This window comes from Gopherus evgoodei, chromosome 11 (assembly GCF_007399415.2).
Source record: "Gopherus evgoodei ecotype Sinaloan lineage chromosome 11, rGopEvg1_v1.p, whole genome shotgun sequence".
In the NCBI taxonomy this organism is placed as follows: domain Eukaryota; kingdom Metazoa; phylum Chordata; order Testudines; family Testudinidae; genus Gopherus; species Gopherus evgoodei.
The window spans coordinates 62,666,676-62,694,550 of NC_044332.1; the positions used below are offsets into that span (position 1 = coordinate 62,666,676).

The 27,875-nt window shown below is 39.5% G+C and overlaps 1 protein-coding gene across 5 annotated transcripts in view; it reads right to left on the reverse strand.

Moving 5' to 3' along the window:
- The window catches only part of ACMSD (aminocarboxymuconate semialdehyde decarboxylase), a 92,272-nt gene that overhangs the window by 16,473 nt on the left and 47,924 nt on the right, over positions 1 to 27,875 (reverse strand). For 4 of the 5 annotated variants that reach the window (XM_030580877.1, XM_030580875.1, XM_030580874.1 and 1 more), the window contains 7 exons: positions 25,051 to 25,095; positions 18,981 to 19,077; positions 13,151 to 13,200; positions 10,172 to 10,408; positions 6,427 to 6,520; positions 4,583 to 4,678; positions 1,247 to 1,419 (listed from right to left, as the gene is read on the reverse strand). In XM_030580877.1, the coding sequence (XP_030436737.1) occupies positions 1,247 to 1,419; positions 4,583 to 4,678; positions 6,427 to 6,520; positions 10,172 to 10,408; positions 13,151 to 13,200; positions 18,981 to 19,065 (735 nt within the window). In that variant the 5' untranslated portion in view covers positions 19,066 to 19,077; positions 25,051 to 25,095. The remainder of the gene's footprint in view (positions 1 to 1,246; positions 1,420 to 4,582; positions 4,679 to 6,426; positions 6,521 to 10,171; positions 10,409 to 13,150; positions 13,201 to 18,980; positions 19,078 to 25,050; positions 25,096 to 27,875) is intronic. The other variant, XM_030580879.1, reaches the window with a different exon arrangement.

A 27,875-nucleotide genomic window follows, 5' to 3' on the forward strand; every position in this document is an offset into this window, starting at 1 on the left:
GGCCCTTTAAATCACTGTGGGAGCCCTGGGGCCGCTACCCCAGAGTGGCAGGGCTCGGGGCTAAGGCTGAGGTAGCAGCGGCAGGGTTCTGGCAGCGATTTAAAGGGCCAAAGGCTCCAGCCGCTGCGGGGAACCCTATCTATCCATCCACCTGCACTTCTGTTCCCTTTGATTTAAAGCGCCTCTAGAGCTCCAGCAGTTGGGCTCGGGCGGCGCTTTTAAGGGCCTGGGCTCCCCGCTGGGACTGGAGCTCCAGGACCTTTAAATCCACACCTGCGCCTGGCTGCCGGAGCTCTGGAGGTGATTTAAAGGGCCCGGGGCTTCCCGCAGTGGCTGTAGCCCTGGGCCCTTTAAATCACCGCCTGAGATGCTGGTCCGGTCCAGCATGGCATACCAGCTCTTGCCAGTACGCCATACTAGACCATATGGTTTCACCTCTGACTGGATCCTAACCAGTGGTGCAAGTAAGCCGGTATGGTCAGGCACACCATACTATTAAGACATTTATTGCTGGTATGCTATACCGGAAAGAAATATTCCAAGAATGAATTGTAGAGCCCTACCTGGATACAAATTTATACCTGTGGATGCAGATATCCATGGATAAAAATTGGTATCTGCTGAACCACAGGGCTCTCCTGAGAACTGCAATGGCAAAAGGAGCAGAACGTGGGGCTGACACTCCCCATGCTGGCAGCTCTGCTGGTGTGGCTGTCCCATCCCCAAACCCGCCCTCAGCCCTATCCTCTGGCGGGGCTGTAAAGACCCCAGACAGGAGACTGAGCTGTGTGGAAGGGCTGGGGGAGGCTACAGCCATGCCAGAGGAGCTGCTAGCGTGGGCTGCTGGCTCCTGGGAATAGTGGCCCCACGTTCTGCTCCTTTCACTGCTGTGGTTCCCAGGAGAGCTCTGAGGTTCAGCAGATATCAATTTCTCTCCGCCGATATCCACATCCATGGGTATAAATTTGTATCCCTGCAGGGCTCTAGTTACAGAACTTTTGTGAGGGTGGGTGGAGTCAGGGGTCGGTACAGTACTGGTAAGAGTTAAAATCTACTTGCACCACTGATGCTAACTAGCCACTTGGATTGGAAGTATCTAGCTGCCAAAAGGGGACTGAAATAATTTTCTGTTTGCGTCCATATCTGAAGCATAAGATTCCCACTCGAGTTCTTCAACAAAGAACTGAACGCAGTATGACTTACCTGGGCATATCAGCCATATATCCTAGGAAATGTTCCAACTCACCTCTCCTATTACATCGATTAGCAGCTTTAGGGCCCGAGGATCATGAACAAGTGAATCCGTGTAAAATGAACCGAGGTATTTCTTTGGATCAACTTTATTATCCACTGCACACAAATCAGGACGCACACTGAATCCATGGGAAATACGCCCTAGTGTATATGGGAAAGCACCACCTACAAGGAGGTAATTGTATTGAAAGTGGAAATTATTTCTTTGCTTTACAAAACCTGAAAAATCAGGAAGGAAAAGAGTTAATTTATCAACACAGAGAGAGAGGTTATTGTGCAGCTATATAGAAATTAGTATCATATAATACTCAAGAGTGAGCAAGACATCTTAATCACAAACAACCCCAGGCACAAAATGTAATAAAATGGTGAAAATAACCATCATTCCATTAACGTCAATAGAGAAACTCCAATTTGCTCCAGCAGAAGATTTGGCTCCAACATTGTAAGAATTGAGCCACATCGATGGCTAAAGATTGGCATATAGTGTTCCTGACCAGGGATTGAGACTAGTAGGGGGGAGAGGGAAAAGGGGGCAGGGAAGCACACTCATTGGACCAACAGTGGCTGGGGGTTGTAGATGATTTTGTCAGCTTATTTTGGGTAGCGAGAGTGTTTACTGCACTGCTCATGATCGCCCCTTCACAGCCGGCTCACAGTAACTGTACAGTCTTAAGACCATTTTATAATGGCAGTGGAACCAGCACACAAAAGTTTTTGCTAGATGCGTGGTGAAATCCTGGTCCCATTGACTTTAATGAGGCCAGGAATTCATCCATTGTTTTCTGGCTGATATAGACACGCCTTTGGAAGACATTATCAGCCCTGTCAGCTACATGTTGTGAGATAGGTAGTGTGGGAGGATGGAGGCAATTTTAAGTGATGGCACAGGGATAAATGCAAGCACTATAAGATTTGATGGACAGAATTACTGGGCTTTCATTGGTAAGAACCCTGTTGGTCAATGCAAGTAAATTCTTCATGCACTGAGGGAAGAAATAGATATATCTGATTATTACATACATAAAATACATGCCAAACAGTTGTACATCTTCTATCCACTTAAGTTCAATCAAATATCAAGCAAACTGAACAGTTTCCTAGACCCTGCTAGGCTGGATCTCTAGTCCTTACGCTTTTAAGGAAAACCTTTGAAATATGAACCCAATGTAAACTGAAGCAGTGATGTCTGTCTCAGCTGGTAGACAACCTGAAACTATTGGTCCTTGGGAAGTTCCCCTATCCGTATCAATGAGTGTTAACACTGAAACTCGAACAATAATAATTTAAATATCCATATTATCATCAATTTCACAATAGAGCAAAACATTCAAGGAAAAAAAGGGAATATCAGATTCTGAAGATCTGCAAATCCTACTTGCATGGCATCTTGTTTTGATGTCTCACTTTTGCATCTCAAGAGGACGGGGTCTGGTGTGTAGGTAGAATTTGTGAGAATACCCACACCCCAAAAAATAATATACTCATTGACAACCATTATTCAAGTGACATGTGCCAGCTCTTGCCATGAGACGAAAGTCGCTCTGTTCCCTTCTCCTCACATTTCCTCCCCAGCTGTCCAGTCTCTCTCTTCAGGAACATAATTTCAAAAGAAAATTGCTTCCCATTGGATGTCAAAACAGAAAAATGGCCAGGTCAACAATACACCAGAAAACAGATGCACATCTTTAGAGCTCACCAGATTTCATATGACAATATGAGCCATACTGCAAAGTTATCCTGGTCATAGATTTTGTATCACACAGCAGGCAATCCAATGTAAAGGTACAAAGTTAGCCATGAGGGCTTCATTATGTATATCAGATATGGCTTCATGTCTTTTTTTCAGACACAATCCTGAGAGCAAAATCACAGCTCTAATTAGAAGAGCTTTCTATCTTTTTTCCATTTTTAACCTTATTAAAAAAAACAACAACCTTGATATAAAATGGCACTTTAAACAAACAAGTGAAAGTAACTACAACATTGACATTTCTGCCTTTGTCACTGGAGCACAATAATATTTGAGAGCTTAGAATAGCCCTGTGGGCAAAGTTTCTGTAATCGCTACAAACAGTGATCTGTCACCTGCATTTTAGTTTGCTTCCTTTATTGGTATAAGCTTTTCTGTATTTCCCTCTGCTCCTATTGTGTGCTTTTTCTTTCTTCTCTCTTACAAGAGCAGCTCCTTCCTGAGTATCTCTGAGTTGGTGCAGGCTTCTGATTTTGTTTCCAATTTACTCTCAGCTCAGATTTGAAAAGGAACAAAAGAAAGAAATTCTGAATAAACAACTCACCTTCAGCTCTTCTGATGTTCTCTTTGCCAAACAAGTTGCCAGACAATGCTGAAGAGGCTACACCTTTTCCTTTTCGCCACACCATCCATAAGCATTTTGCTCTTATTAGCTCATCATAAATGCATAATTAAGATGGGCTATTAAAAAGTCTTGCCTAGAGTAAGTAATTTGTGGTGACTTTTAATTACTCCTTTTGGTTAAATCTGCTGTGTGGTCATAGTGAGTCCTAGTGACATATCAAAACACCAAGGACTGGACTCTGCAACCTTTTGTATTCAAAACTGCATTGACTTATCTGGCTTGGGTTTTGAGTGAACATTTTTTGTCAAAAAACTAGTCTCTTAAAGGTGCCAATGAGAAGCTTATTTTCAGAAAGCAGAAGGTACCGAGAAGTATTACACAAAGGCTGCATGATCCATTTTTCATTGCTTGTGATAAATTTTGTGTTATCCAATCTGCATATTTCAAAAGCAACCCACAGACTCTGGCCTCACTCCAAATCTTTCCTCATACAAAACTCCCACTGACTTCCAAAAGGGTCAGTAGCTCATACTGGTGAGTTCAAACCCAAATATCAATACTGATCAACATGGGTCATCTCTAGAGAAAAGTGGATACTTTGGTATCCAGGACTTTTCAATCCTTAGCTTCTTTGCTCAGACTATCAACAAAGATTCCAATTACTGACAGCTGGAGTGGTGTTTTGTTATGTGGACTCAAGTCCACTGGAAACTGGAGACCACAAAACCCAGTTATTTTGGAACATTTGAACTAAATTGATTCATTAGGAATATCAAGGCCTGGTTCCTTTTAACAATCACCTTTAAATGGCTTGTTCCTTTTTAAATCATCCCCTTTGAGATAGGCCTATGTCTTTATTTTAACTTTTATATTTTTACTGAGTGTTGTTTTTCAAATAATATAAAATTAAATGCTTGAATTTGCTCTGATAACAGACAAAATCAAACAGCAGAACCATTCAATAATACCAAGCAAGAACAGCCACTTCTGAGGCAAACTACCGTACCTACCTCCATGGGCAAAGCAAACTTTCAGTTTAGGAAACATTTCAAAAATTCCTCCCATAATCATGGAGCAAATGGCAATGGTTGTTTCCCCTGGCATGCCTAACAACAAGAAAAAGTTTCATAACATAAGACATCACACTGCAGCTTGATGTTTTCCTCAATATCCTCTATACCTAATGCCAAACTTAACAGTTACAGTGCAAATGACAAACTGCATCACTTTATTAGAGAAGCACTCAATGCTATTAAGTATCAGAAGGGTAGCCGTGTTTGCTGCTTTTACAGATCCAGATTAAGAGTCCTGTGGCACCTTATAGACTAACAGACATATTGGAGCATGAGCTTGTTGCATCTGACGAAGTGGGTATTCACCCACGAAAGCTCCTGCTCCAATACATCTGTTAGTCTATAAGGTGCCACAGGACTCTTCAATGCTATTAGTCATTTAAGGTTCTTAAACTGTGGTCAGAAAACAGGACTAGGAGCTAAGAACTCCCGAGCTGTAATCTCAGCTCTGACACTGCCTCTCTCTGCCTTTGGGACAGAATTTTCAAACTTGGGTGCCTAAAGATAAGCACCTAAAGCCAAATTTAGGAGCCTAAACCAGTCAGTGGATGTTGGGGGTGCTCAGCACCTCTAAAACATCAGGTCACTGATGTGCCTAACTTTAGACTTTGAAAATTTGGGTCTTAACCTCTCTGCCTTAGTTTTCCCGTGATAGGGGGAAAATAACACTCAGAAGGGAGCTGCCAGGATTAATTAATGTTTGTGCAGTGCTCTGAAGATGTAAAGCTCTACATAAATACCATGAGAATGTGTTTTTAGGTTACTGCATCTCATTAAGAAAGTAAATATAACAACGTTCAGTTCTTTTTAACACCATGTCAAATAGACCTGTGCTGAGTAACGTTATCTGCTATGGTGTTAAAAACAGCGTGAGCAGCTGGTAGCCCATCCATACTAGAGCTCACATTGGATCTGAACCAGGGTTAACAAAAGGCTCTAGTATAGACATGGCCAATGTAGTGCAACCCAAGGCAAGCACAGTGGTATTGTGAACACTTGTGCACCTTTGCTAGAAATTTCATATATGGAAGTCAGGTGTTTCACAAGTGCAGTGGTGGCTGCAACTCCAAAATGTTCTAGTGGAGAGAGGGCTAAAGTGCCTGATTCTGTTCTCAGTCACAGTGGTGTGTAACTCCAGTGAGGTCTATTGAGTTACACAGTGCTAAACCAGAGAAAGTAAGAATAGGATCAGGCCTAAAATTTTCCAGGGACTGTCACAATTTTACCCGCTGTTACTCTGTGCTGGACTGCAACTCTAATTTAACTAACAGATATGGAAAACAGAGAAACGAGACAATTCCCTATTGCCCCTATACTTCTAAGGAGCCTCAAGCACATGTTATTTCAGCTATGGCTGAAATGAACTTAAATTCAAAATATTCCCTTCCTGGTCTACCTGTTTCAGAGAGCATTATATGAATTAATGTGTGTCATTTGCTAATTCCACTTGTCTTTCTTCTAATCATGCTCCCTTTGGGAGCCTCCTCGTTACAGAGGCAGAAGATTTGTTCCTGGAGATCTGCTCTCTAGGAGGCAAGAGAACATTAGAGGCTGCTGCAAGCCCCTTAAATTCTAGTGATACAGATATTATAGATATATAAAGTTTAGCCAGTGAAGTTTACAGTGTTGACCTAATGGCAGTGTCTGATTTTAAAAATGATTGACAGAAAAGTAATGTAGTTTTTCTCATGCAATTATACATTTGCAATTGTCTCCTTGGCATGTGTTGCAGATAATGCCAGGTAATGAATGAAGATTATGCACTGTAGCTATATACTCACCCACAAGCCAGGGAAGCCAGTACTTGGACATCCTTCCATTTGTCTGCATGTCCCAGGGATGCACAAACAGACAACAGTTTAATAATTCAGCTGCCTTTGGTGAAAAGGAAAAAAAATATTATCTGGACATAACGGCAGCAAAATGAACTCCAAAATGTATGTATGCTCCAGGCAGTATTGTTAAAAAGGCCTTTTTTTGCTTTGGCTTTAAATAATTCATAGAAAGGATTACAAGATTCGGCAGAAAGTGGAGGTGCTCACTTAGGCCCAAGTTGTAGCCCCTATACCACGTCTGAGTAAATGGGCTTGGCATATACAGAATCCACCCTCAAAGCTGTGGCATGACCCTACTACAACTAAAGGGCACCCTGGTTCCTATGCTTCTTTTCCCATTCCCAGTCCCTGTGTGTGTGTGAATGCATGAGCCAGTGGATCCACATAGTCAGCGTGCCCTCAAAGCCCACCATAGCAGCAGCATGAGGTTTGTCTTTGCTAGAGAACTACACTGAATTAGAGCACAATCTCAAGTTAACGAACACTGACCAGCTGACGTGGGGTTGAACACGACTGCTTGCATCTACACTGCCTGCAAAGTTGTGCTCGACATCATGTTAGTTGACTTCTAGGTCATGTTCTGACTCGGTGTAATTTTTCTAGTTAAGACAAGCCCCTAGAAAGACATCCTGCACCCATGAAGATGGTGCTATTTACCCCTGCTGCTCTGATCCTTACTGCAGTCCTTACTCGGATTCAAAATTTTCCTTGAGGGCTGCAGGATTGGGCCCTTACAACAACATTTTGTCATTTAAGTAAAAGCGTTCTTCAGATTTAATTGTTTGGTACAAAAGTACTTATCACATTATTTGTATCTGTGTCTTACTGCAAAGTTAAAATAAGTGCAAACTAACATTCTGCCTGATTGTATTTAACACATAGGGGTGACTTCTCAGAGCACTGGATAGAGGTGCCTTTAGAACAGAAGTCTGCTGTGTTTGGGAACATTTGTTACCGTGGGAAGTGTACCTGTTCCACTGCATGGATTCATGTTTAGAACTGTTTCTATCCAATCTGGAGGGCTACAAATCAAGCTCCATTCTTCCCACTAACCCGTCTCCACTGGGACTACATTTAACATTCCAAGACTTTGTGCAGGAATAATGGACTTCACTTATTAGAAAGCCTGGAATTCCCTCTTTTCCAGTAGGATACAATTCTTATCTTTAGCCTAAGTAGCTTACAAGATTGGAGATCTTTAAATTGCAGCTTTACCGTGTCAGAAAAACTAATTTGGATAATTTTTAGAGATTTAAAAAATTTACAGTTGGACCCGTGGTGTTAAGAGAGTCTGACGTTACATGTGGATTGATACACAAATAGTACCAAGATTTTTTTAAAGGCTGTATATTTCTGAAATATTTGTTTTCTATTAAATATGGAGCACAGCAAGTTACATGATATTGTGGTGTGGTTTAAAGCTTTTATTGGCAAGGACGACCTGAATAGCTTGCCATCAACACAAACTCTTGCCAATGAATATGTGTGCACGCTGTGCAGTTTATTTATTAGGTATGTGATAAAATAATATTAATGTATTAATTACATAATTTAACACACATGTAAATGATATAGTAGGTTAGACATAGTTGTGGTGAGTAGTGCCCATAAATTAATCTTTATTTTGTTATAAGTTGATCTTAACTTCCCTCCCCTTTCTTTTTAGTATTTGAATAGTTCCTCTATACAATATAGAGTTAAAGAGAATTTCTTTGTAAACAAACAAACAAACAAACAAACAAACAAACCTAAGCAGTACACAAACCTTGAACACTGGGATTTCAACTGTTGATAATTTCAGAAAAGAAAACAGAGGAATTGTACAGGTTACGGGCCCTGATTGAGTGAATTAGGCACATGCTTAATATTAAACATGAGTAGTCAGGTCTACTCCTGTGCTTAATAGGGATTTTAATAATTCTATTTTGTCACATGTATGTCTGGACCTATGTTTCTTGTAAGGAAATATAATCACAGGGTTGAACAATTAGTGAGTGGTTAACTAGTCTTACAAAGTAGATAAAGCTAAAATTTGTGAATAAATGGAAGCTCATGATTAGTACAATGAATGCAGGCTCATGAATAGTAACTGTTGCCATAAGGATCAGGATTATATTCGTAAATAAAAATTTGTAGCTCAGTAAGTGGCTTGATGAACGATTACAGGGTCAAATGTAGCTTTTCTTCATCATCTTTACTTTCCAAGGGTGTTTCTGCATGTGGTGCTAATTACTGTGGGAGGTAACTTTCTGTATATGTTCCAACATATACTGATGGATATAAGCATCCCCATAAAGTAGAGATTGATAACAGACTGTGTGTGACCGCAAAACCAAACAAGCCATCAAGATGCTGCACTAACAATTCTCAAGAAAATTAAGAGTTTTGAAAAATAACCTCCATGAATCAGTTTCAAGATGACAGTTATAATAACATGTGGATCAGATACAGAATGTACACTGATTAAATCCAGGAATTTAGACAAATGATGGAGCCCATCTGGACTTCACGCTGTTTTAAAAACTGTATAATCTATAAACTCAGTTTGTAATCTATAAACTCAATTTGAAATGTTTGGTGATGTTTACTCAATTCTGTGTGGCACTTAAATTCCAAGGTTATCATGGCCTGATCCAAAAGCCATAGAAGTCAATTACGGTCTTTTCAAATACTTCAGTTGGCTTTAGATCAGGCCCTTGCTACCTAAGAAATATCTTAGATACATTAAAAAAATTAAATGACTGAGGCTCAGATTTTCCAAATAGCTGTTTGTGCTAAGTGCCCAAATCTCATTGACATTTGATGCCTAACTCCCTTTGGTCACTTTGAAACTCCTAGCCTTAAACTGTTCACCATTTAATTCTACTTGGACACAAAAATAAACATAGGACTAACTCAAACTTTACTAATCATTCACAAACCAAAAGAGTGGCAACTCTCCTAATTTTCCAGCAATAGTGGATCGAGACCTACAGTGAGGTCTCAATGACTAATATTTCATTATGTATTTTACAAAATATGCTCCAGAACATTTGCTGGTATCTCATGATGAATTACCATACATAATTAAAGCTAAACCGATCATATAGCTACTTATCAGCATGCCTTACTCATGCATAGCTTCAAAGAGCATCATTGGGAATCTGCTTGAATAAAGGCCCAATTCTGCAGTCCTTGCACACTCACAATCCCATTGACTTCACTGATATTCTTAGGTGAGTACAGAGTATGGGATCCAGCCATGAGTGCTCAATTGGATCTATAGGCTTGACCCTGTGTCCGTTGAAACAAATGGTAAAAGCTCCCATTGACTTTAGTAGGGCTAGATGAGACACCATATTAACAAAGTACCTTTGAAATGTATTATCCTTTCTTTTTAACATTCATTATGTTAGTTTATTTGCAAATTAATAACATTCAATATTAGCTGTCTCCCCCAGTCATTAGAGCAAATTTATGAGTGTCTCTTGTAAATGATCATTCATTGCATAAAGAAAATAAGCTACATTAAACAGATTTTCTGGACCAAATCCAGCTCTCTGATATACTACTGTAAATTTAGATTATTTCCCTTGAAATATTTGGATTTATACTAGTGTAATTGACAGCTGAATTTTTCCCAATGCCTTTTGTTTAGTTAGAATTTCATATCACAACATTCTTTGGGATAAACTAGGAAATGTCTACTCACAGCATAGACAGAAAACAGTTCTGTGGCATTCAGATCCCATTCGTTGATATGAGATCCTATCTGTACTCCAGGAAAACCAAGCTCATTCACACAGCGATACATTTCCTTCACAGCCAGGTCTGGTGCTTGCATAGGTAATGTGCCAAGGCCGATAAACCTCTTGGGGTACTTTTTTACTGTAGCAGCTAAGTCATTATTTAATAATTGGCACAGATCTGAAGTATCCTCAGGTTTGGCCTGGTATGATATTAAGAAGAAGAGTAAATTAAAGTGTAGTTCCCAAATTTTATCACCTTGACAGATGTTGGAAGAAACCCAAAGGATTGCATGCACATTATCACTAAGGAAAAATGTCACAGCAAACAATACAAGGAGAAGACTTAAACCAAGGCTTTTGCTTCACCACTAGTCATTTTGAATAGGTGTAAGGCCTTTAGGCCAAATTGTGCCCTGTTTGAAATCCTAGGGGAAGGACTGATGAGTTGGGTTTACTTTATCTTGCATACACATGCGTTAGTTGCTTTTCCTCCTACCTCTCTGGGGCATATAAGGCAAGGAAGAATCTGGCTTCATTTGTTGAGGCTCTCAGGATGTTTTAGAGAATCTCTTATAGCACTCATATGCCTGTCAGAAGGCAAATAGAAACCTGGTGTAAGCAGTTGTATCTTCGAGCTGAATTTCTGGGCAGGACCAAGTGGTCATGTAAATGGTGAAGTGAGTTACATCTATTTTCTTACCAATTTATACACATAGCATAAGTCTAAATTTGCCCCAGTTTGGCATTCAGTGGGAATGTAAAATGATTGTAACTTACATTTTGAGAGGGCAGAATGGGGCACCAGAAGAAAAGCAGCAAACAGGAGAATGTAAGATAAAATGCACTCCATAAACCAGACCTAGACCACAAACTTTGAGTCCAGATCTCAACGGAGGAAGTTTGTATCTGGGGATCTGGTTTGAGCACAGCTCTGCTCAAACATTGAGAATTCTCTTGTAAATATAGAAGCCAGGAGTTTCAAGTGAATCCTTGGCAAAGCAAGTTCTCTCACCCCTGATTTCAATTCTATTTATTTACCTCTGCACAGGTTTGACCATAGAGTTGGTCTAGTGTCCAAATAATGTTACTGATGCAGTACAAAAATGAAATAACTGGTGTGGAAGACCTCCCGTGGTGAGGAATTGTAAAGGCTCTTCTGGTGGAATTATAATGGACATATTGCTCACACTTAAAATTACTGATCTCAGTATGTACCCTTTGGGTTACATTGTTTACCAAGAGGTAAATGCCAAACAGTCCAAGTAAAAAAGGAAGTGTGTACTTGATCTGTATTTTCCATAGGCATTCCCTTAGGTTTTTAGTTAGAAATGAGTGTTAAGTAAAATTCCAGAGCCCTTCAAATTTTGTGTGGGGTGGAACTTGGATCCATACCCAAATGTGAATTTTGCCTCTGGCCTTTTTCTCTAAAATGGACCAAACGAACCCCTTAGATTTGACTACTCCATAATTTAAAGTCTTTGGGATCCAGATCAAAACTTTACATCTTTCTTTTTAACCATTTTATTGCTGGAGTTGGGAAGATGGAAGAATGGAGTGGAGGGCAGTGGAAATGTGTGACATTGGAACATGATGAATTTTACAGAGTAAACATGAACAAAAGATTTGTAAAATTTAAAAGTTCTTAGTGCTATTTCTAATATGGCAGCCATGACATCCAGGGAGAACTATATTATACAAATTATTTGGTTCCCTATTTTTTCCTAGGGTGTGTTCAAGGAGAAAACAAAAACCAAACAAATATTTATTTCAATATACAATATGGGAAATGTCATCCTACACAAAGTACTAGAGGTGTACAGTTAATTTATGGGCTATGCTGTAATATTTTTTTATGTAGGACATCTGTAAATGAATTTTTATGTATTATCATTCAACATGATTACTGTGAAGTACTGGATACATATAGGAAATGGGCCAAGTGAATTCCTGATGTAACTGCATTGATGTTAAATTGTTGGAGTCAATGGGTGCTACACCTGGGATGAATCTATCCCACTGTTTCTAGGATCAACCTTTTAGAAACTTTTTTGTTTGTTTGTTTGATGCATTTGAAATAAGTGTGAATCTATTCTGCAAATCTAGTTGTGCTGCTAAGTGGAAGGTGTAATTTCAGACTCAGAGCTTCCTGCACCAATAGCGTTCCCGTATTGGGAGTGTGATATTTAAAAGAAAGAGAATTTTTTTTGTAAATGTATCTATTCTATTAAAGCATATTTGTAATACTTCATCTACACATTCCAATGTCAATAAGACGGAAATTGCCCAGATAGCCTCCTATGGGCAAATCAGATTCTTCATGATTTACATCCAAACATGATTTGACAAAGCAGACTGGACAAATGGCTCATTAGTTCTACTCTCCTACTAGATGCTTCAGAGGAAGGTAGAAATCCCTCATAAATGGTTAATTCTGCAGTGCTGTGCATGAAGGAAATGAATTCTTCCTCACCCCAGTACAAAGAAGGTGGATTTTCCTGTGGCAATTTTTGAAATTTTGTTTTTATGGGAAAACATCTATTTGATAAACTTACAACCCAAAGAATCAGAACTTGCCTGTTTTTTCTTTATATCATACACTCCAGTCCTAGATTCATGCTCTGTAAAGGCACTCTCCCTGCTTCCTGTTGCTCTTCCGAAGTTCCTGTTGCTGTCTCACCCATTTGTATTAAATGTTCTCCAGTGCAGCTTTGCAGAGTCCAGCTCCTGTTGGAGCAGCTTTGCCATGTTACTCTGCTGGCCTCTCTTCTATTGCCAGAGCAGCTTTGCCATGTTACTCTGCTGGCCTCTCTTCTATTGCCAGAGAAGCTTTGCTATATTATTCTGGTAACTGGCTGAACTGCTCAATTCACAGGCAGCATGGATTTCATTGTTTTGAATTTTATAGTATCTATAACTTACAAAATTTGCTTGCGAGGACTTACCCAATAGTTGAACATTACAGGAACTGTAGAAAGGGCTTGTATAGTGACTCCTACATAGAACAACAAAAGTCTTTAAATATGAAAATGCAGATTATGATTTTGTCCTAGGTCTGATCATGGTTTGATCTCATGCATTACAGATTAATAATAGAGATTTGTCAGTCAATCTGCAGGAAGCAGATACATTCATAGGGGACAGACTGGATAAAAGCACATGGTTCTTATAGAACAGTGGTTCTCAATGTGTGGTTCACAGACCCCTGGGGGGGGGTCTGCAGATTTCTAGAGGGGTCCGCACCTCCGTTTCAAATGAAAAAAGGTTGAGAACCACAGCTATAGAAGACAATAGGAATTGTATGAGGTATTCATGGGAAGAATATGACCCAAAATGGGGAGAATAATAATTATGATGTATCAGTCTAGCTCACCAAGCAAAACTGGGCACATATGCAAATGAAAGTACTTTTATGAGTGAATAGTAATTATTCATAATAGGATACAGCTACTTAGCTCAATCCATATAGATTTACACCTTTAGCTTTGCCAGTCCCCAGTTCAATCTCTGATGTTGGCCAAGATGGCAGCTGTCACATAAGTGGGCATTTGTATGGGATTTGAATTGCTGTGGGCCACAGGTGCTTGGAATGAGCTTTCTTTGCCCAGAAACAGCATAACCCTTTGGTTACATACATATGTGTCCCTTAATGTGGGCCTATAAAAATTGGTGTTTGGCTTTTAAAAATATTTTTGTTCGTTATCTGTGAAACAGTTTTAACAACATTCTTCAGAATCACTTCAGTTCAGGGACAAAAACCCAGAACAGCAATTAGGTATGTGTGATCTATTGTTACACTAATCCAGTGGCTCTCAAACTGTGGGTCAGGGCCCCAAGTGGGTCAAGACCCTGTTTTAATGGGTTCACCAAGGCTGGTTTAGACCTGCTGGGGCTTAGGGCTGAAGTCGAAGCCCAAGCCCCACTGCCCGTGGCTGAAGCCAAAGACCAAGGGCTTTCGTCGTAGATGGCAAGGCTCAGGTTACAGGCCCCCCAGCCCAGGATGGCTAGGCTGGGGCTTTGCCCCCGACACCTGGGGCGGTGGGGCTGCGGTGGCTCAGACTTCAATCCCCCCCTGGGGTTGTGTTGTAATTTTTATTGTCAGAAGGGGGTCGCGGTGCAATGAAGTTTGAGAACCCCTGCTTTAATCTATTGGTATTAATTTAAATACTTGTGCATGCTTATCACTCTTGACTTTCTTCTACTTTACTTAAGTTTCCATAAATGTATCTTGATTTCCATAAATTTATTTTGTCATATAAAAACATCTTTGAAGGTCCCACTTCAGACAGTGAGAACAATATACATATTGATTTTGCTCCCCTTTGTGGTAACAAAGCTTATTATGACAAATGCAGAAGCTTTGCATTCACTAACAGCACCTTGAAATCAGTTAGTTTAAAAAAAATGAGTGAGAATTATTTTCATTAACTACAACTGCCTCACAATCATGCTGTGAAATTTTGTAATTTTACAAACACTCTTTCCGAATTTTTTTCCAGTGACTTTCTCTTTCTTATTGCTGTGTTAATGATCCATAAAAACAACATGGAAAACTGACCCTGATCTTGCAATGTGTGGTATAAAATTAAGCATATGCAAGTGCTTGCAGGATTGAGGCCTAACTCGCTACATAAGGCAAACAATGCAACTGACTATAGGCAACAGTGCTGTTTAATACATACTAAGCAGATAGGAAAAAAACAGAGAAAACATATTTTCCCCTCATTTCTTTCCCTTATAGTAATCTTAGATATTACTTGCAGTTACTTTACAGCAGGTAAATCATTTTCTTACTGAACTGTGAGTTTTAAATTGTCAGTGTCCCTTTGTTATGTAATAATTAACCAGTGGGAACAGGTTGAATCTGGATTCTTCTAGGAAGCAGCTTAAGTCTAAAGAGTAACCCACTTTACTAGTGAATCACTCTTCAAGGAGAAGCATTTTTGCTTCTTGTTTCCTCAAACATGAGCTCTTGTGTTGCAATGAGTCCCCAGCATGGTGGTTTTTTCAGTAGAGAGCACTTGCAGGGATGTGAGTTCATGCTGAGCAACTCCTGCCTGGCGCTGAGTGCCCTTAGCTCTCACTGACTTCTCATTTGAGCCCTAAATGTTCATACTAATTTCCAGTCTTCTGCTTCAAGCAACATTAACCTGTATGCTTACTGTATTTCTTCTGCAGTGCTTCTGAGGAAGAATGATCCTCTTTTTGCCCTGGCCATGCCTCTTTTCTCACATAAATGAGGATGAGACACAAGGGCTTTTTCCAGAGGTCAGAAATGTTGTGGGGAGGGAAGGGAGAGTGGAAGGGAAAGGGTGGGTAGGAACATCCCATGTAGTCAATTTTCCCTTCTACACAGATACATTATGGATTTTTGGGCATTTTGCTCCTCCGTACTGCACAGTGGGAGAACTCAAAGATCTTGATCCCTGACTTATTTACATTCTCCAACAATGTGTCCAGTGAACACTTGATTAGCACATTTGGGAACACTTCCCACGTCTTAAAGAGATTATTATTGTGTCTTGTTCCAATCATATTAAAATGGTTAAATCCCATTACAGCCCTCTTCTTAACAGAGCCATATTTTACTGTCCAGCAACTTATCTGTCTTTTTCCTATTTATGCTTTCCTACTAAAGTGTTTGAAGAGGGTGCAATCAAACAACTGTTTAATCAGCTTCCTCAGAACAGTTTATTAGAGGCTTGCAAGCTGGGTTTTCAACTGCTGGAACAGCGTTGGTTAACATGGTGAATGGGTTCTTCCTATGCACTGGTGATGGTCTTATTGGCTCATGTATTGCTGCATAGTTCCATAGCATTTGATACCACTGGTCATTTGGAACGTTATGATATAGGCTTAGCAGGAATAGCACTTGTGTGGAAGTGATCATGGTCATCTAATTGTGTGCAGTTTGCCTCTCTTGCCATTCTTTCCCCAGGCACCATTAATCTTTAGCCTTTGTTTCCTTTTTTGGATTTAATTATCCAACTTTGCTTTTTTATGTGATTCACATGAAGATAATTTCCTCTGCTTCCACTATTTGATCAGCTTGTCTTAAATATAGGGGCACAGATGTCCAAGGCTTTTTAAATATTAATTGCTACAAAAATTGAGCTATGAATTGTTGGTTCCTGACACTATCTTAAATCTGTTACCTCATTCTCCTCTTCCTTTGGTGGCTCTGATATTCAGTCATCAACTATAAATAGTTAAGAGCCTTGGTGTTCTGATTTTTAAAGGGAAACAATCATCTATTCCTCTGACGTGGTAAATTCAGATTTCTACCACCTTAAGGTCCTTTCCAGAATTCAGTCTTTTCTTACAGAGAGATTGCATTAATGCTTTACTTTCTGGCATTCCAGCTTGCGGAAAGGCAAACTGCACAGCAAATATAAAAATGGACTGAGAAAGAGATTTCTGTGCTGAATGTTCCCGGTCACCACACTGTGAGGGAACGAGGGAGATGACTCACCACGTACATGAGGTTTAATTTACTTTTTGAAAAAGTATTTTCTCTCTCCCCCACTGTCATAAACAGATGGTTAAGGCTTAATGCCTCTTTTACCTGTAAAGTGTTAAAAAGTTCAGCTAGCCTAGCTAACACCTGACCAGAGGAACAATGGGGGAACAAGATGTTTCAAAAGGAAGGAGGGAAGTTTTTCCTTTGTTTAGAGTTTCAGTTTCAGCTGGAGTGAAAAAGATCAAGGAACCAGCCTCTTATCAGAGTAGTAAGTTTTAGAAAGGAATAAATAGGGTTATGTTTATTTCTTTGTAACCTGTCTTATGCAATTAGAGGTAGAATCGAATTGGGTATTTGAATATTTTTTTTGTGTAACTGAATTTGTGCCCAGGGGAACATCTTCTGTGTTTTGAATCTGTTTTCTGTGAGAGTAGCTGGTATGCTAATCTCTCCTAGAGGGTTTTCTTTTACGTTTCTTTTCTTTAATTAAAAGCCTTTTTCTTAACACCTGATTGATTTTTCCTTGTTTTTAGATCCAAGGGGATTGAATCTGGACTCATCTGGGATTGGTGGGGAAAAGAAGGGGGGATGGTTAATTTCTCCTTGTTTTAAGATCGAAGGGATTGGATCTGGACTCACCAGGGATTGGTGGGGGAACGAAAGGGGGATGGTTAATTTCTCCTTGTTTTAAGATCCAAGGGATTGGGGATCTGGACTCACCAGGGAATTGGTGAAGGAGTCTCTCAAGGCTACCCAGGAAGGAGAAGGTTTAGGGGGGAAAAGGGAGTGATCCAGACACCGAAAATTCTGGATGGTGGCAGTGATACCAGATCTAAGCTAGTAATTAAGTTTAGAAGTATCCATGCAAGTCCTCACATCTGTACCCTAAAGTTCAGAGTGGGGAAGGAACCTTGACACCCACACTTTTCTAAAATCCTCTTGGTACATCCTGGTTCACTGTTGATATTTCAGAATGCACATCTGCAATGGCCAGCATCTTACTGCAATCCATGGTATTTGTTATGACAGAGTGATATATTCTGCTATGTCTTCATTGAGGCAGGAAGAACCAAGAAGATTGCACAGAGAGGAAAGGAATTAAAGAAAGTTTAGTTAAAATTAATATTTGAATTCAGTGCCACACACAGCCTGGCTAGTGTGGCATTTGACATAATACTGTGATCTTAACTCAGTTTTCACATTGGCTTTGCAGTATGTATTTTAATACACCATCTTGTATTCTGGCTGGAGCCAGGAGGTATGATCATGTGATCTAATTGCTGTTCTAGTGCACTGGGTACCAGTTGCATTTCTTAGCATTGATAAAGTTTTTATGTTGCTGCATAAAGCTTTTCATAAATAGGACCTATTTTATCTGAGTTAATGACATCTTACCCTGCTGGTTACCAGCTTTCTTTAACTGAGAGAAACTCTTTGCATCTTCCCTCCCAAACTATGTCTTTTTTGGTGGTTAATTTTTAGGGCCATGATCTAATGGAGTAATGGTCTCAAGTTGCAGTGGGGGAGGTTTAGGTTGGATATTAGGAAAAACTTTTTCACTAGAAGCGTGAGGAAGCACTGGAATAATTGTTTAATAATTTGTTCCTGTATCTTTCCATATATCTAAATTAGACTGATGGTCTATAATTCCTCAGGTCCTCTTTGTTCTCTTTTAAAGATAGATACCATATTTGCCCTTCTCCAGTTCTCTGTGACCTCACCCATTCCCTATGAGTTCTTGAAGATAATTGCATTTGCCTAATGATACATACGAGTGGTCATTTGAAGCCAAACTTTAAGTTAGACGTGCTTACTGGATCAGGGTCTCTTGTCTCATCTGATAACATAATGCCACTAATTCTCCAGTTACTCTCAGTCCTCCAGCAAAAATGTGGTAGATAATGTAATGCAAAAACAAGCAGGGAAAAAAAACTTGGCAGAAAGTTTTTCTTTTAAATACATCACCAAAAACAAAGAGCTCAAACATTTTTTTCTCCTTTATAGACCACTTTTAAAATCAGGAATGCATATTCTACTTTTGAGGCCATGTTCTGACACCCATACTCATATTAACTTGTACCTTCCTGCACAGAAATTAATTTTGGCTATTTGTGGAGCAAAGTACTGAAAGGTAGAATCTGTCTCTTTTGAATCTAACTCTAAACTGTATTAGTTTTCATTGACTTGCAATTGATTTAAACTAATTGTAACGCTGCAAAACCTTTTTATTGTAATGTTATTATAGAACACTTTGATGTGAAAGCTTAAGTTGTTCTATTTGATTTATGATTAGTAAATTTCATTTTTGGAGTTACCTGCTTTGTTCATCTCTTGAATCCGAACCTCTGGATTCCAGCAGTTTTCTTGGATAACTCTGAAAACCTTTCCCTCCTTCATCATTTTTGCCTCCCCCTGTGAAATGAAATTTTCATTACAGTAATAAAGTTGTGTCACGATAATATGGCCTAAATTCTACTGTGTTAGAAGTACGTGGGGCTGCCAGTGCCCATCCAGTGCTAGAATTCAGGCCCTACATTTTTGTTGAATAGAAAAAAAAATAAAAATTTAGAAATGTCATTTGTAATGCAAAAGGACAATATCAAGGTATCTTTTTATAATTTAAAAATAATCCCCTCTCTATTGCTGATACCCTTTGCTATCCTGAAACAATTTATTTAACTAAACTCCATCACTCAGGCACCTGAGTTTGACATCACAGTGATGTTTATGAGTGCTGTTTGTTGACTATGAGCCAAGTTCTGCCAAGGTTTGCCCTATTCCTTTGAAGTCAGTGGGCTCAAAAATGATCATAGTAACTCCAGAGAGAATTCAGAGTAACTCCATAAATTCAGTAGAGTTCTGCAGATTCATGCTGTACAACTGATATAGAATTAGCCCCAATGGAAGCTGCAGGTTGAATTTTCTTCTTCTTAATAAATAAATAAATAAATAAATGAATACTGAAGCATTCGTATCAGGGAAAAAAGATCCAATATAAAACAATTACCTGAACTATAGCAATACAGCTTTATGCAAACCCTCTCAGGGTTGTGTAGGTCAGAATATTACCAAGGTCACTAACTTTTACTGTGTCCCTTTAATTGTGAGAAGAGAGAGCAGTGCAACACTTCTGACTTTAATTTTTGATTGGTTTGACAACTGGCCAGACACTGTGTAGTCACTGTCTTGTCAAATCAAGCCAAGGAAAATGAACGTAGCAACAGTTCACAGCCACTTGCTCTTATGGATATGTTATTAGAGCTAGTGATTCAACACCAAAAGCGACTGTAACAGCCAATTTTCCTATTGTTTTATTCTTGAACAAATTGATGAGATGTAATCCATCAATACCTGCAAGGTCTGAGAGTTCAGAGAAACTCTTAGCTGCTTCTGTTGGGTAATGGGAATACATGAAAGTTGAGCTATGGCAGACAACTGGATTAAGTTAAGTCTGGACCCTGCAGATTCCTCCTGTGTGTGTTAGGGATGCATAACTGTAGAACAGACATGTTGGGGGCAAGGAGTGACGGGATCTGCGATTACACTGATTTAGTGGCTGGGAACCCCTCTGTAAAGGGTGTAGAGGAATAGTACAGTGGATGGCAGCTGGATGCAGTGAAGCCCTAAAGCCTGCTCCAAGCTTAGGGGGCACATTCTCTCCAACCCACACCTAGTTTCCGCCCCCAACACACACAATCAGTTGACTGACGCTCCTGGAGGAGAGGTGAATTTCACTCAGTGTACATCTATTCTGCAATGTAAAATAACAGTTAATTCAGACTATTCCTTGTTATGAACATAGACATACACTTTCTTAAATTAATAAAATTACACTCGTTGCAGCAGACATACTCAGTTGCATGTCTCCTCTCTATGAGGAGTTAGGCTGTTTTTAACCTTGAATATGTTATTAGCTTCATACATCATTCACAAATATATTTCCCTGATAAATATTTTAAAACCTCTTTCTCTCCTTTCTGTGCCACCTTGACAGGTTGCCAGAATGAGCTGGCAGCAATATTACAGTTTGAGAAAATGACTCACAATATTATAAACAGTAATTACAACTCCACAGCCCTGTTCCTCTGGCAAAATCCTTTAAAGTCTATTAGAATTGATTTTCCAAATAGATGGGGATAGCTTAGCCATACATTCCAATACATTTTAAAAATCCAATATCAAGCCACTGTTGATTATTGTGTAACATGCAGGTAGCAGGATATTTGGGATAAGGGAAAGGCCTAGTGGATTTAAAGATTTTGTCATATAAAAATAGACTATGTGCCCTTTATTGAGTTACCACTGGGAGTATTTCAGTGAGCGCACTAGACTTTTAATTCTTTCTTCAGAGTCTGCTAGCCTCTAAAGGACTCATATGTATTTTCTTTTATTAATACTGAAAACAATGTTAGACAGATTTTAATTTCACCAAGGGACCTGTCTGCTGTTAATACATAAATACTGAAAGATAAAAAGAAACCCTTTCCATGCAATATCAGGCTATGCAATATGAAAGAGTTTCTAATAAGCTAAGTGCCAGGCTATAAAGAATTGCGATTGCCGCTTTCATCTGTGTTAATTGAATTTTGCATGATCAGGGATGTGCCACTGATCAATCCTGAACCCTCATATTTGTGTGTAAATTCAGGAAAAGCCTGTTTTACAGAACAAACTGCCGTTCTCCTTATTCGCCTGATTCAATTCACTCAGATCCATGAGATTACCCATATGAGTAAGGCAAGCAAGATTAGCCTAACAAAAAAATGAGAGCTGGAAATCCAGTCATGTTGCTACAGTCTCTGGATGCTACCACTAAAATGCACATGATCCAGACACTTTTAAAATACAAAATTATGTAGTAATTTTGTAAAGTTAATTGGAAGCAGGTTTTGCAGTAATGATAAACACATGGATCCTGAGGAAACTGTTCATGTTTCCAAACCAATGGCTAGAGTGGAGCTGTCAGACGAGGTACTGTGAGACCTCTATTCTCAAGGCTTAATCAATTTACCTAGGACATAATTTAAGATTTGTCTCACATCTCCTCCTAATAGTACCTGGTGTTTTATGCTTTAACAAATTTATGTGGAAATTAAGACACAGATTTAAGAATCAGTTGTCTGAAATGAGTTGAGCAACATGGCAAAGTTTCTTATCATCAGGCTCATCAGTTTCAGTCAGAATTTCATTCCTTTGAAAAAAATACGTAATTCATTTTTTATGGTTTGATTCTTTTTTACAGAATCTTATGAGAAGCTTTTTCCTCCTCTCATTGTAAGACACATTTTCCCTTGCTCCAGTTCTATGCAAAGGACTTTATTCCCTCCCAATGACAGTAACATCCAATCTACTCTGACAGAGGCAGCACTGGATAGCCCATTGTGCTGCTACTACTAGCTTGCCACAGGGTTCCAACTGAATCTTTAAAAAATTCCATGGTTTATAATTCCAATGATGTTGGTGACATTGGAATGTTCTTGCAATAAACAGATGTTGCATTTTATCAAACTCCTCAACTTTATTTGTATTACTCATGTGTGCTCACACAGATGCACACACAGACACAGACTGTGATTTTCCAAGCTGCCAAAGGATTTGGATGTCCAGTTCCATTTCTGTAGCCTGAGCTATAGATTATATATTAATTATATTGATCACTTAAGAATTCTCAATTATCACTTTGAGGGTTGACAGGTTCTTGTCTTGAGATCAGTATTATTAAAATCTATTAAGATTAATAGGAAAATAACATCTAAATTAATCAAGTAGCTTGGAAAGTCTCAATCTATGTTTTACATAACACATGTAAAGGTTATAACGCTAGTGAGGAATCATGGGAGTGAGGCTTTTTTTGATTGTTTGTTTTTTTAAGCAGAGCAGCTCAGTTACTGTCTTTGTGAGACTAAAGCTGAAGGGGATGCTGAGGCAACAACCTGAAAATTCCAAACACTAGATATTTATTCTTTTTGTGTTGTTGTGCAGATCTAGTCAATCAAATATTACTCATTCCTCTATCTCTCAGTGCAGAGGTCCCATTTGGAAGTCACGTCTGAACCTCAGAAGATGGGAGCAGATTAACTCTAACTCTGTCTTGTTAAACTCACCATCTAACCTGCCAAGTATTTAATAATGTAACTGGTTTTAGTTAGTTGACTTAAATGGGAGTGTGCACGGACTAAAGACGTCTCTCCTTTTTGCACTCTCAGCTGTGCACCTTGTGTCTTGCTGCTCACTGTATATAAATCATTCTTCCTATTCTTACCCACCAGATACCTCCTCCTTTTCTTCAGATCCCTCTTTAGCTAACTACCTAGGCATCACCACAGTATGAGCACCTCACAGTCATTAATATTCTCACAACAACTCAATGTGGCAGGGATATGGGGAACTGAGGAAGGGGCCTAAGGAAGCACAGGAAGTATGTGGCTGTGATGTGAACTAAATACAAGTTTCTTGAAGTCCAGTCCAGAGCCCTGTGCACTAGATCATCCTCCTTATTCCACCTCTTCAAGCACCCACTCTTCCTTTCTCAACACAGTACAATCCTGGGACCCAATCCAGCACCTACTGAAGTCAGTGGAAAGCTCCCATTAACATCACTGTGCAATTGGGTCAGGCTCCTGAAGTGTTAGTTTGCCTCTTCGCTTGTGTTCATTTGTCCTGTATTATTTACCTCCTCAGGGAAGGCTTTGTGTCTTGTGTGTATACTTATGGCACTATAAACTATTTTATTTATTATTATTACCAACAAATTATTCTTAAATTTTATGTTAAGGGCTCAATTGTTGCTAGCTTTGCACAAATCTGTGAGGGATAAGGAGAGGGTATAAGGAACCTTCCCTTCCTTGTGAACCTGAGGTGGCTGGATGGATTGGCAGTCCCTGCGCTCCACTGAGGGCAAGGACTGCTCCAGGCAAGGTCCATTAATAATGCTAACCTCTCCAGAAGGCTGGGGGCCTGGGAAGGGAGCTGGCTCATCCTGGAAGGGAATGAATGTGTTCTCTCTGTGCTGCTAGTGGCATCTTGAGATACAATGCATTCTGTATCACCTGCTAAGGCAGGTCACTTCTGCACTGCCCCTTGCTGCAGGTTCTGGTATATACACTACAACTATAGCAGGTTGGAAAAAAAAATTAGAAAAATGAGTTTTTCAATGGAATTTGCCAATTTATCAAAACCAAAAATGTCCTGTAGCGATAATTTGATTTTGACAATGTTCTGACTGAACACTCCCTGCCACATAGGTGTCCTGGAGCCCACCTGACTCCTTGCCTGCCTGCCTGCACGTTGGGGATCCCCAGGCTCCCACGGTCAGCAGCAGCCCACAAGGTGGACTGCCTCAGAGCTCCCTTCCCATCTAGGGAGAATTTGGGAGTTTTGTTGAAAATTGAAACAAAAGCAGATTTTGAAATAACAAAAACTTCCAGAAAATGGAATTACCTTCCTTTGCACAGCGTTAGCCACGGAACTGAAAAATCAATTATGCACACAGCTCGGTGTATAGTATGGCCCCAAAAGGCTGCATACTGTTCCGACTGAAACCACTGTTCTGTCTTTGCTGTCCTTGCTAAAAACTGAGGAAAGAATTACTCTCTTCTTTTTGAAAAGTTCTTTGTTCTAGTTCTTTAACTTCTATAAATATATGATTAGATAGTTCCATTTGTGTTTTCTTTTCCTTCTAGACTGCCATATAATGTCAGAAGATCCGGGTCAATTTCTAGGTTAAATTCTAAAATTGGTGATTCTATGAAAAAAAGTTTTTAATTTGATCTAAGTTATGCTTTTTTATTATTAAAATCCGTTTTTTTAGATTCTGAATACAGTAGAACCTCAGAGTTACGAACACTTCGGGAATGGAGGCTGTTCGTAATTCTGAAATGTTCGTAACTCTGAACAAAATGTTATGATTGGTCTTTCAAAAGTTTACAAATGAACATTGACTTAATACAGCTTTGAAACTTTACTGTGCAGAAAAAAATTCTGCTTTCCTTTTATGTTTTTAGTAGTTTATGTTTAACACAGTACTGTGTACTCTCTTTACTTTTTTTTGGTCTCTGCTGCTGCCTGGTTCCAAATGAGGTGTGTGGTCAGTTCATAACTCTGAGGTTCTTCTATATTAGGCTGTGGTAATTATGAAAACTGCTGGATAATGTTTCAAACTGAGATTAGAAGGCAGTCAGGTCATCTTATACCCTATCTCAGTCTTTTAACAGAAAGATCTATGGTGATATTTCAGCGTTTGGAGTAATCTTGTTTCCTAAAAAGGTGCATCTTAATGACACTGCAAGTTAAACATTGGCCATCAACCTTATTGGCACTCTGCTTTTTAAAGGGTACAGGTGGCTGAGACCACAATAATGCCTTACAGAATGAGAACCAGCATACCTTGCAATGGTGGTCCAGTTGAACCCATCCGCCATAACCATATCTCTGTGAAGGAAGGAAGAAAAGGCCAGTGATTAGACAGTGGTTGGAATGAAAATCAAAGGCTCAGTTCATGCAGCTAGACAGATCCAAGTGCAAGATGACCCTCATGGATAAAGCCTTCCCTCCCAAATAGCAGCATCTCCCTCAGGTGGAGCCGGAATAGGGCAAAGAGGAGGGGGAAGTAAGCGGCAAAAAAGAAACTCAAAGAGTCACGAAGGAAAGAGGAGGAGGAGAAGAACAGAAATAAAATAAAACAAAAATATCCACTGCACTAGTGGGGGAGAGACAATAGTCTTTTGTGGGCATGCCAGATGCTTAGGTACCATAGATAGTCATCTAAGAAGTAGTTAAGACAGACTCATCCCCTTTTAAGAGTGTTTTCCACTGACTTCTTGAATTTCTATGATTCATTTTCATGGTTAATATCCTTTTAGAGCTTTATTAACTAAAAGTGGATGCAAACCCACATTTTCTTTAGGCTGACAAAAGTGGGACTGTTTCATCTGATGAAAGGCAGCTAGAAAGGGTGGTGCACTTACATACTTATGGTGCACATATGGTCAGGATCTCAACTGGTGTTAATTGGCATTGCTTCACTGAATTGAGTTGAACTACATTGATTTACACCAGCTGAGAATCTAACATAGGATATATGCATCCATGTTTGTGAGAAACTATGTCATATGCGGTGTGTATTACATGCAGCTATGTAGCTATACTTCATCCATATAACCTTACACATACACTCATTTAGCATCCAACTAGCTATTTGCACAGCTTTCTTCACAATAATGTTATCTTCATCTGCACAGTGTTTTCTGTTCCAATGATGCACGTATGGAAGACTCAGTTAGATAAGGTTAAGAGATTTTCACCAGAAAACCTCAGTTAAATACCTCGGATCTGGAGAAAGCTTCTTGAAGCTCTGAATACATATCCAGAACAGATAATAACAATTGAGAATTGTCAGTTCCCCCCTGGAATAAGTTAATCATAGAATATCAGGGTTGGAAGGGACCTCAGGAGGTCATCTAGTCCAACCCCCGCTCAAAGCAGGACCAATTCCCAACTAAATCATCCCAGCCAGGGCTTTGTCAAACCTGACCTTAAAAACCTCTAAGGAAGGAGATTCTACCACCTCCCTAGGTAACCCATTCCAGTGCTTCACTACCCTCCTAGTGAAAAAGCTTTTCCTAATATCCAACCTAAACCTCCCCCACTGGAACTTGAGACCACTACTCCTTGTTCTGTCATCTGCTACCACTGAGAACAGTCTAGATCCAGCCTCTTTGGAACCCCCTTTCAGGTAGTTGAAGGCTGCTATCAAATCCCCCCCCCATTCTTCTCTTCTGCAGACTAAACAATCCCAGTTCCCTCAGCCTCTCCTCATAAGTCATGCACTCCAGCCTCCTAATCATTTTTGTTGCCCTCCACTGGACTCTTTCCAATTTTTCCACATCCTTCTTGTAGTATGGGGCCCAAAACTGGACACAGTACTCCAGACGAGGCCTCACCAATGTCAAACAGAGGGGAACGATCACGTCCCTCGATCTGCTGGCAATGCCCCTACTTATACAGCCCAAAATGCCATTAGCCTTCTTGGCAACAAGGGCACACTGCTGACTCATATCCAGCTTCTCATCCATTGTAACCCCTAGGCTAGCCATTCGGTCCCTAGTATGTAACAGTGCATGGGATTCTTCCATCCTAAGTGCAGGACTCTACACTTGTACTTGTTTAACTTCATCAGGCTTCTTTTGGCCCAATCCTCTAATTTAAGTTAATAAAATGGTTAAAGAGTAAATGTTACATGACACAGTATAGATAGAAAATATTAGAGGAATATTTGATGAAATGTGTTTGGAAATCTGACAGTGGTTTCCAAACAATCTTGCCATTTTATACAGTTATTAAGATTGATAAGAAAAATTGTATTTTACCATTACATACAAGACAAACTTCCAAGTATTTGTCATTTTTATTGTTTATGATGCTTTTCTCCTTAAAAAACGGCAGGCATTCATAAACCATAAATGAATACTGGATCCTGCAAGGTGCTGACCTAAGGGTGCTCAGCGCCTTGTAGAGGTAGCTCAGAGCTTCACAGGAACAGGCCATAACATAATCCTCTTTAGGACTCAGTCCTTCAAGGTGCTGATCACTCTGTAGTCCAGCAAAACACCCAAGTATATACTTAGCTTTAAGTATGTAAATTGTTCCTTTGACTTCAGTAGGACTATTCAGATGCTTAATTTTAAATATGTGCTTGACTCTTTTGCTGGGTTGGGTTAGTACACTTGCAGGATTGAGCCTTTAGCCTCTAGTTCAGTAAGATACCTAAGCATGTGTCTAAGAATTGATTTTAAGATGCCTGACTCACATGCATAAGTACCTTACTATATTAGGGCTGTACCTTACTGTACAGAATAGTATTTTAAAGCAGAAACAACAACCAAATGAAGTATGTGAAGGAAAATAAGAGATGAGAAATGATCCGGCACAGATCCTAGCAAACTGCAATTAGTTAATCATTAGCATGAAGATGTATTGATTCTGCATTTCAGCTTCCATGATTCAGCAGCAAGGCTGAAGGTCACCTTCTTCTCCCTATTAATATTTAATCAGGAGAGACAGGCTTAAAAGATACAAGTTAGATGTCCATTGAGTCTCCTGAAGAGGTTTAAAGTTCTTTGAATAAAAAATAAAACCCCCCACCAGAGGTTTATTTTCATTTAATTCTTTAAATCATAAGATTTGAAATTATATGAAATAATGAAATAGGA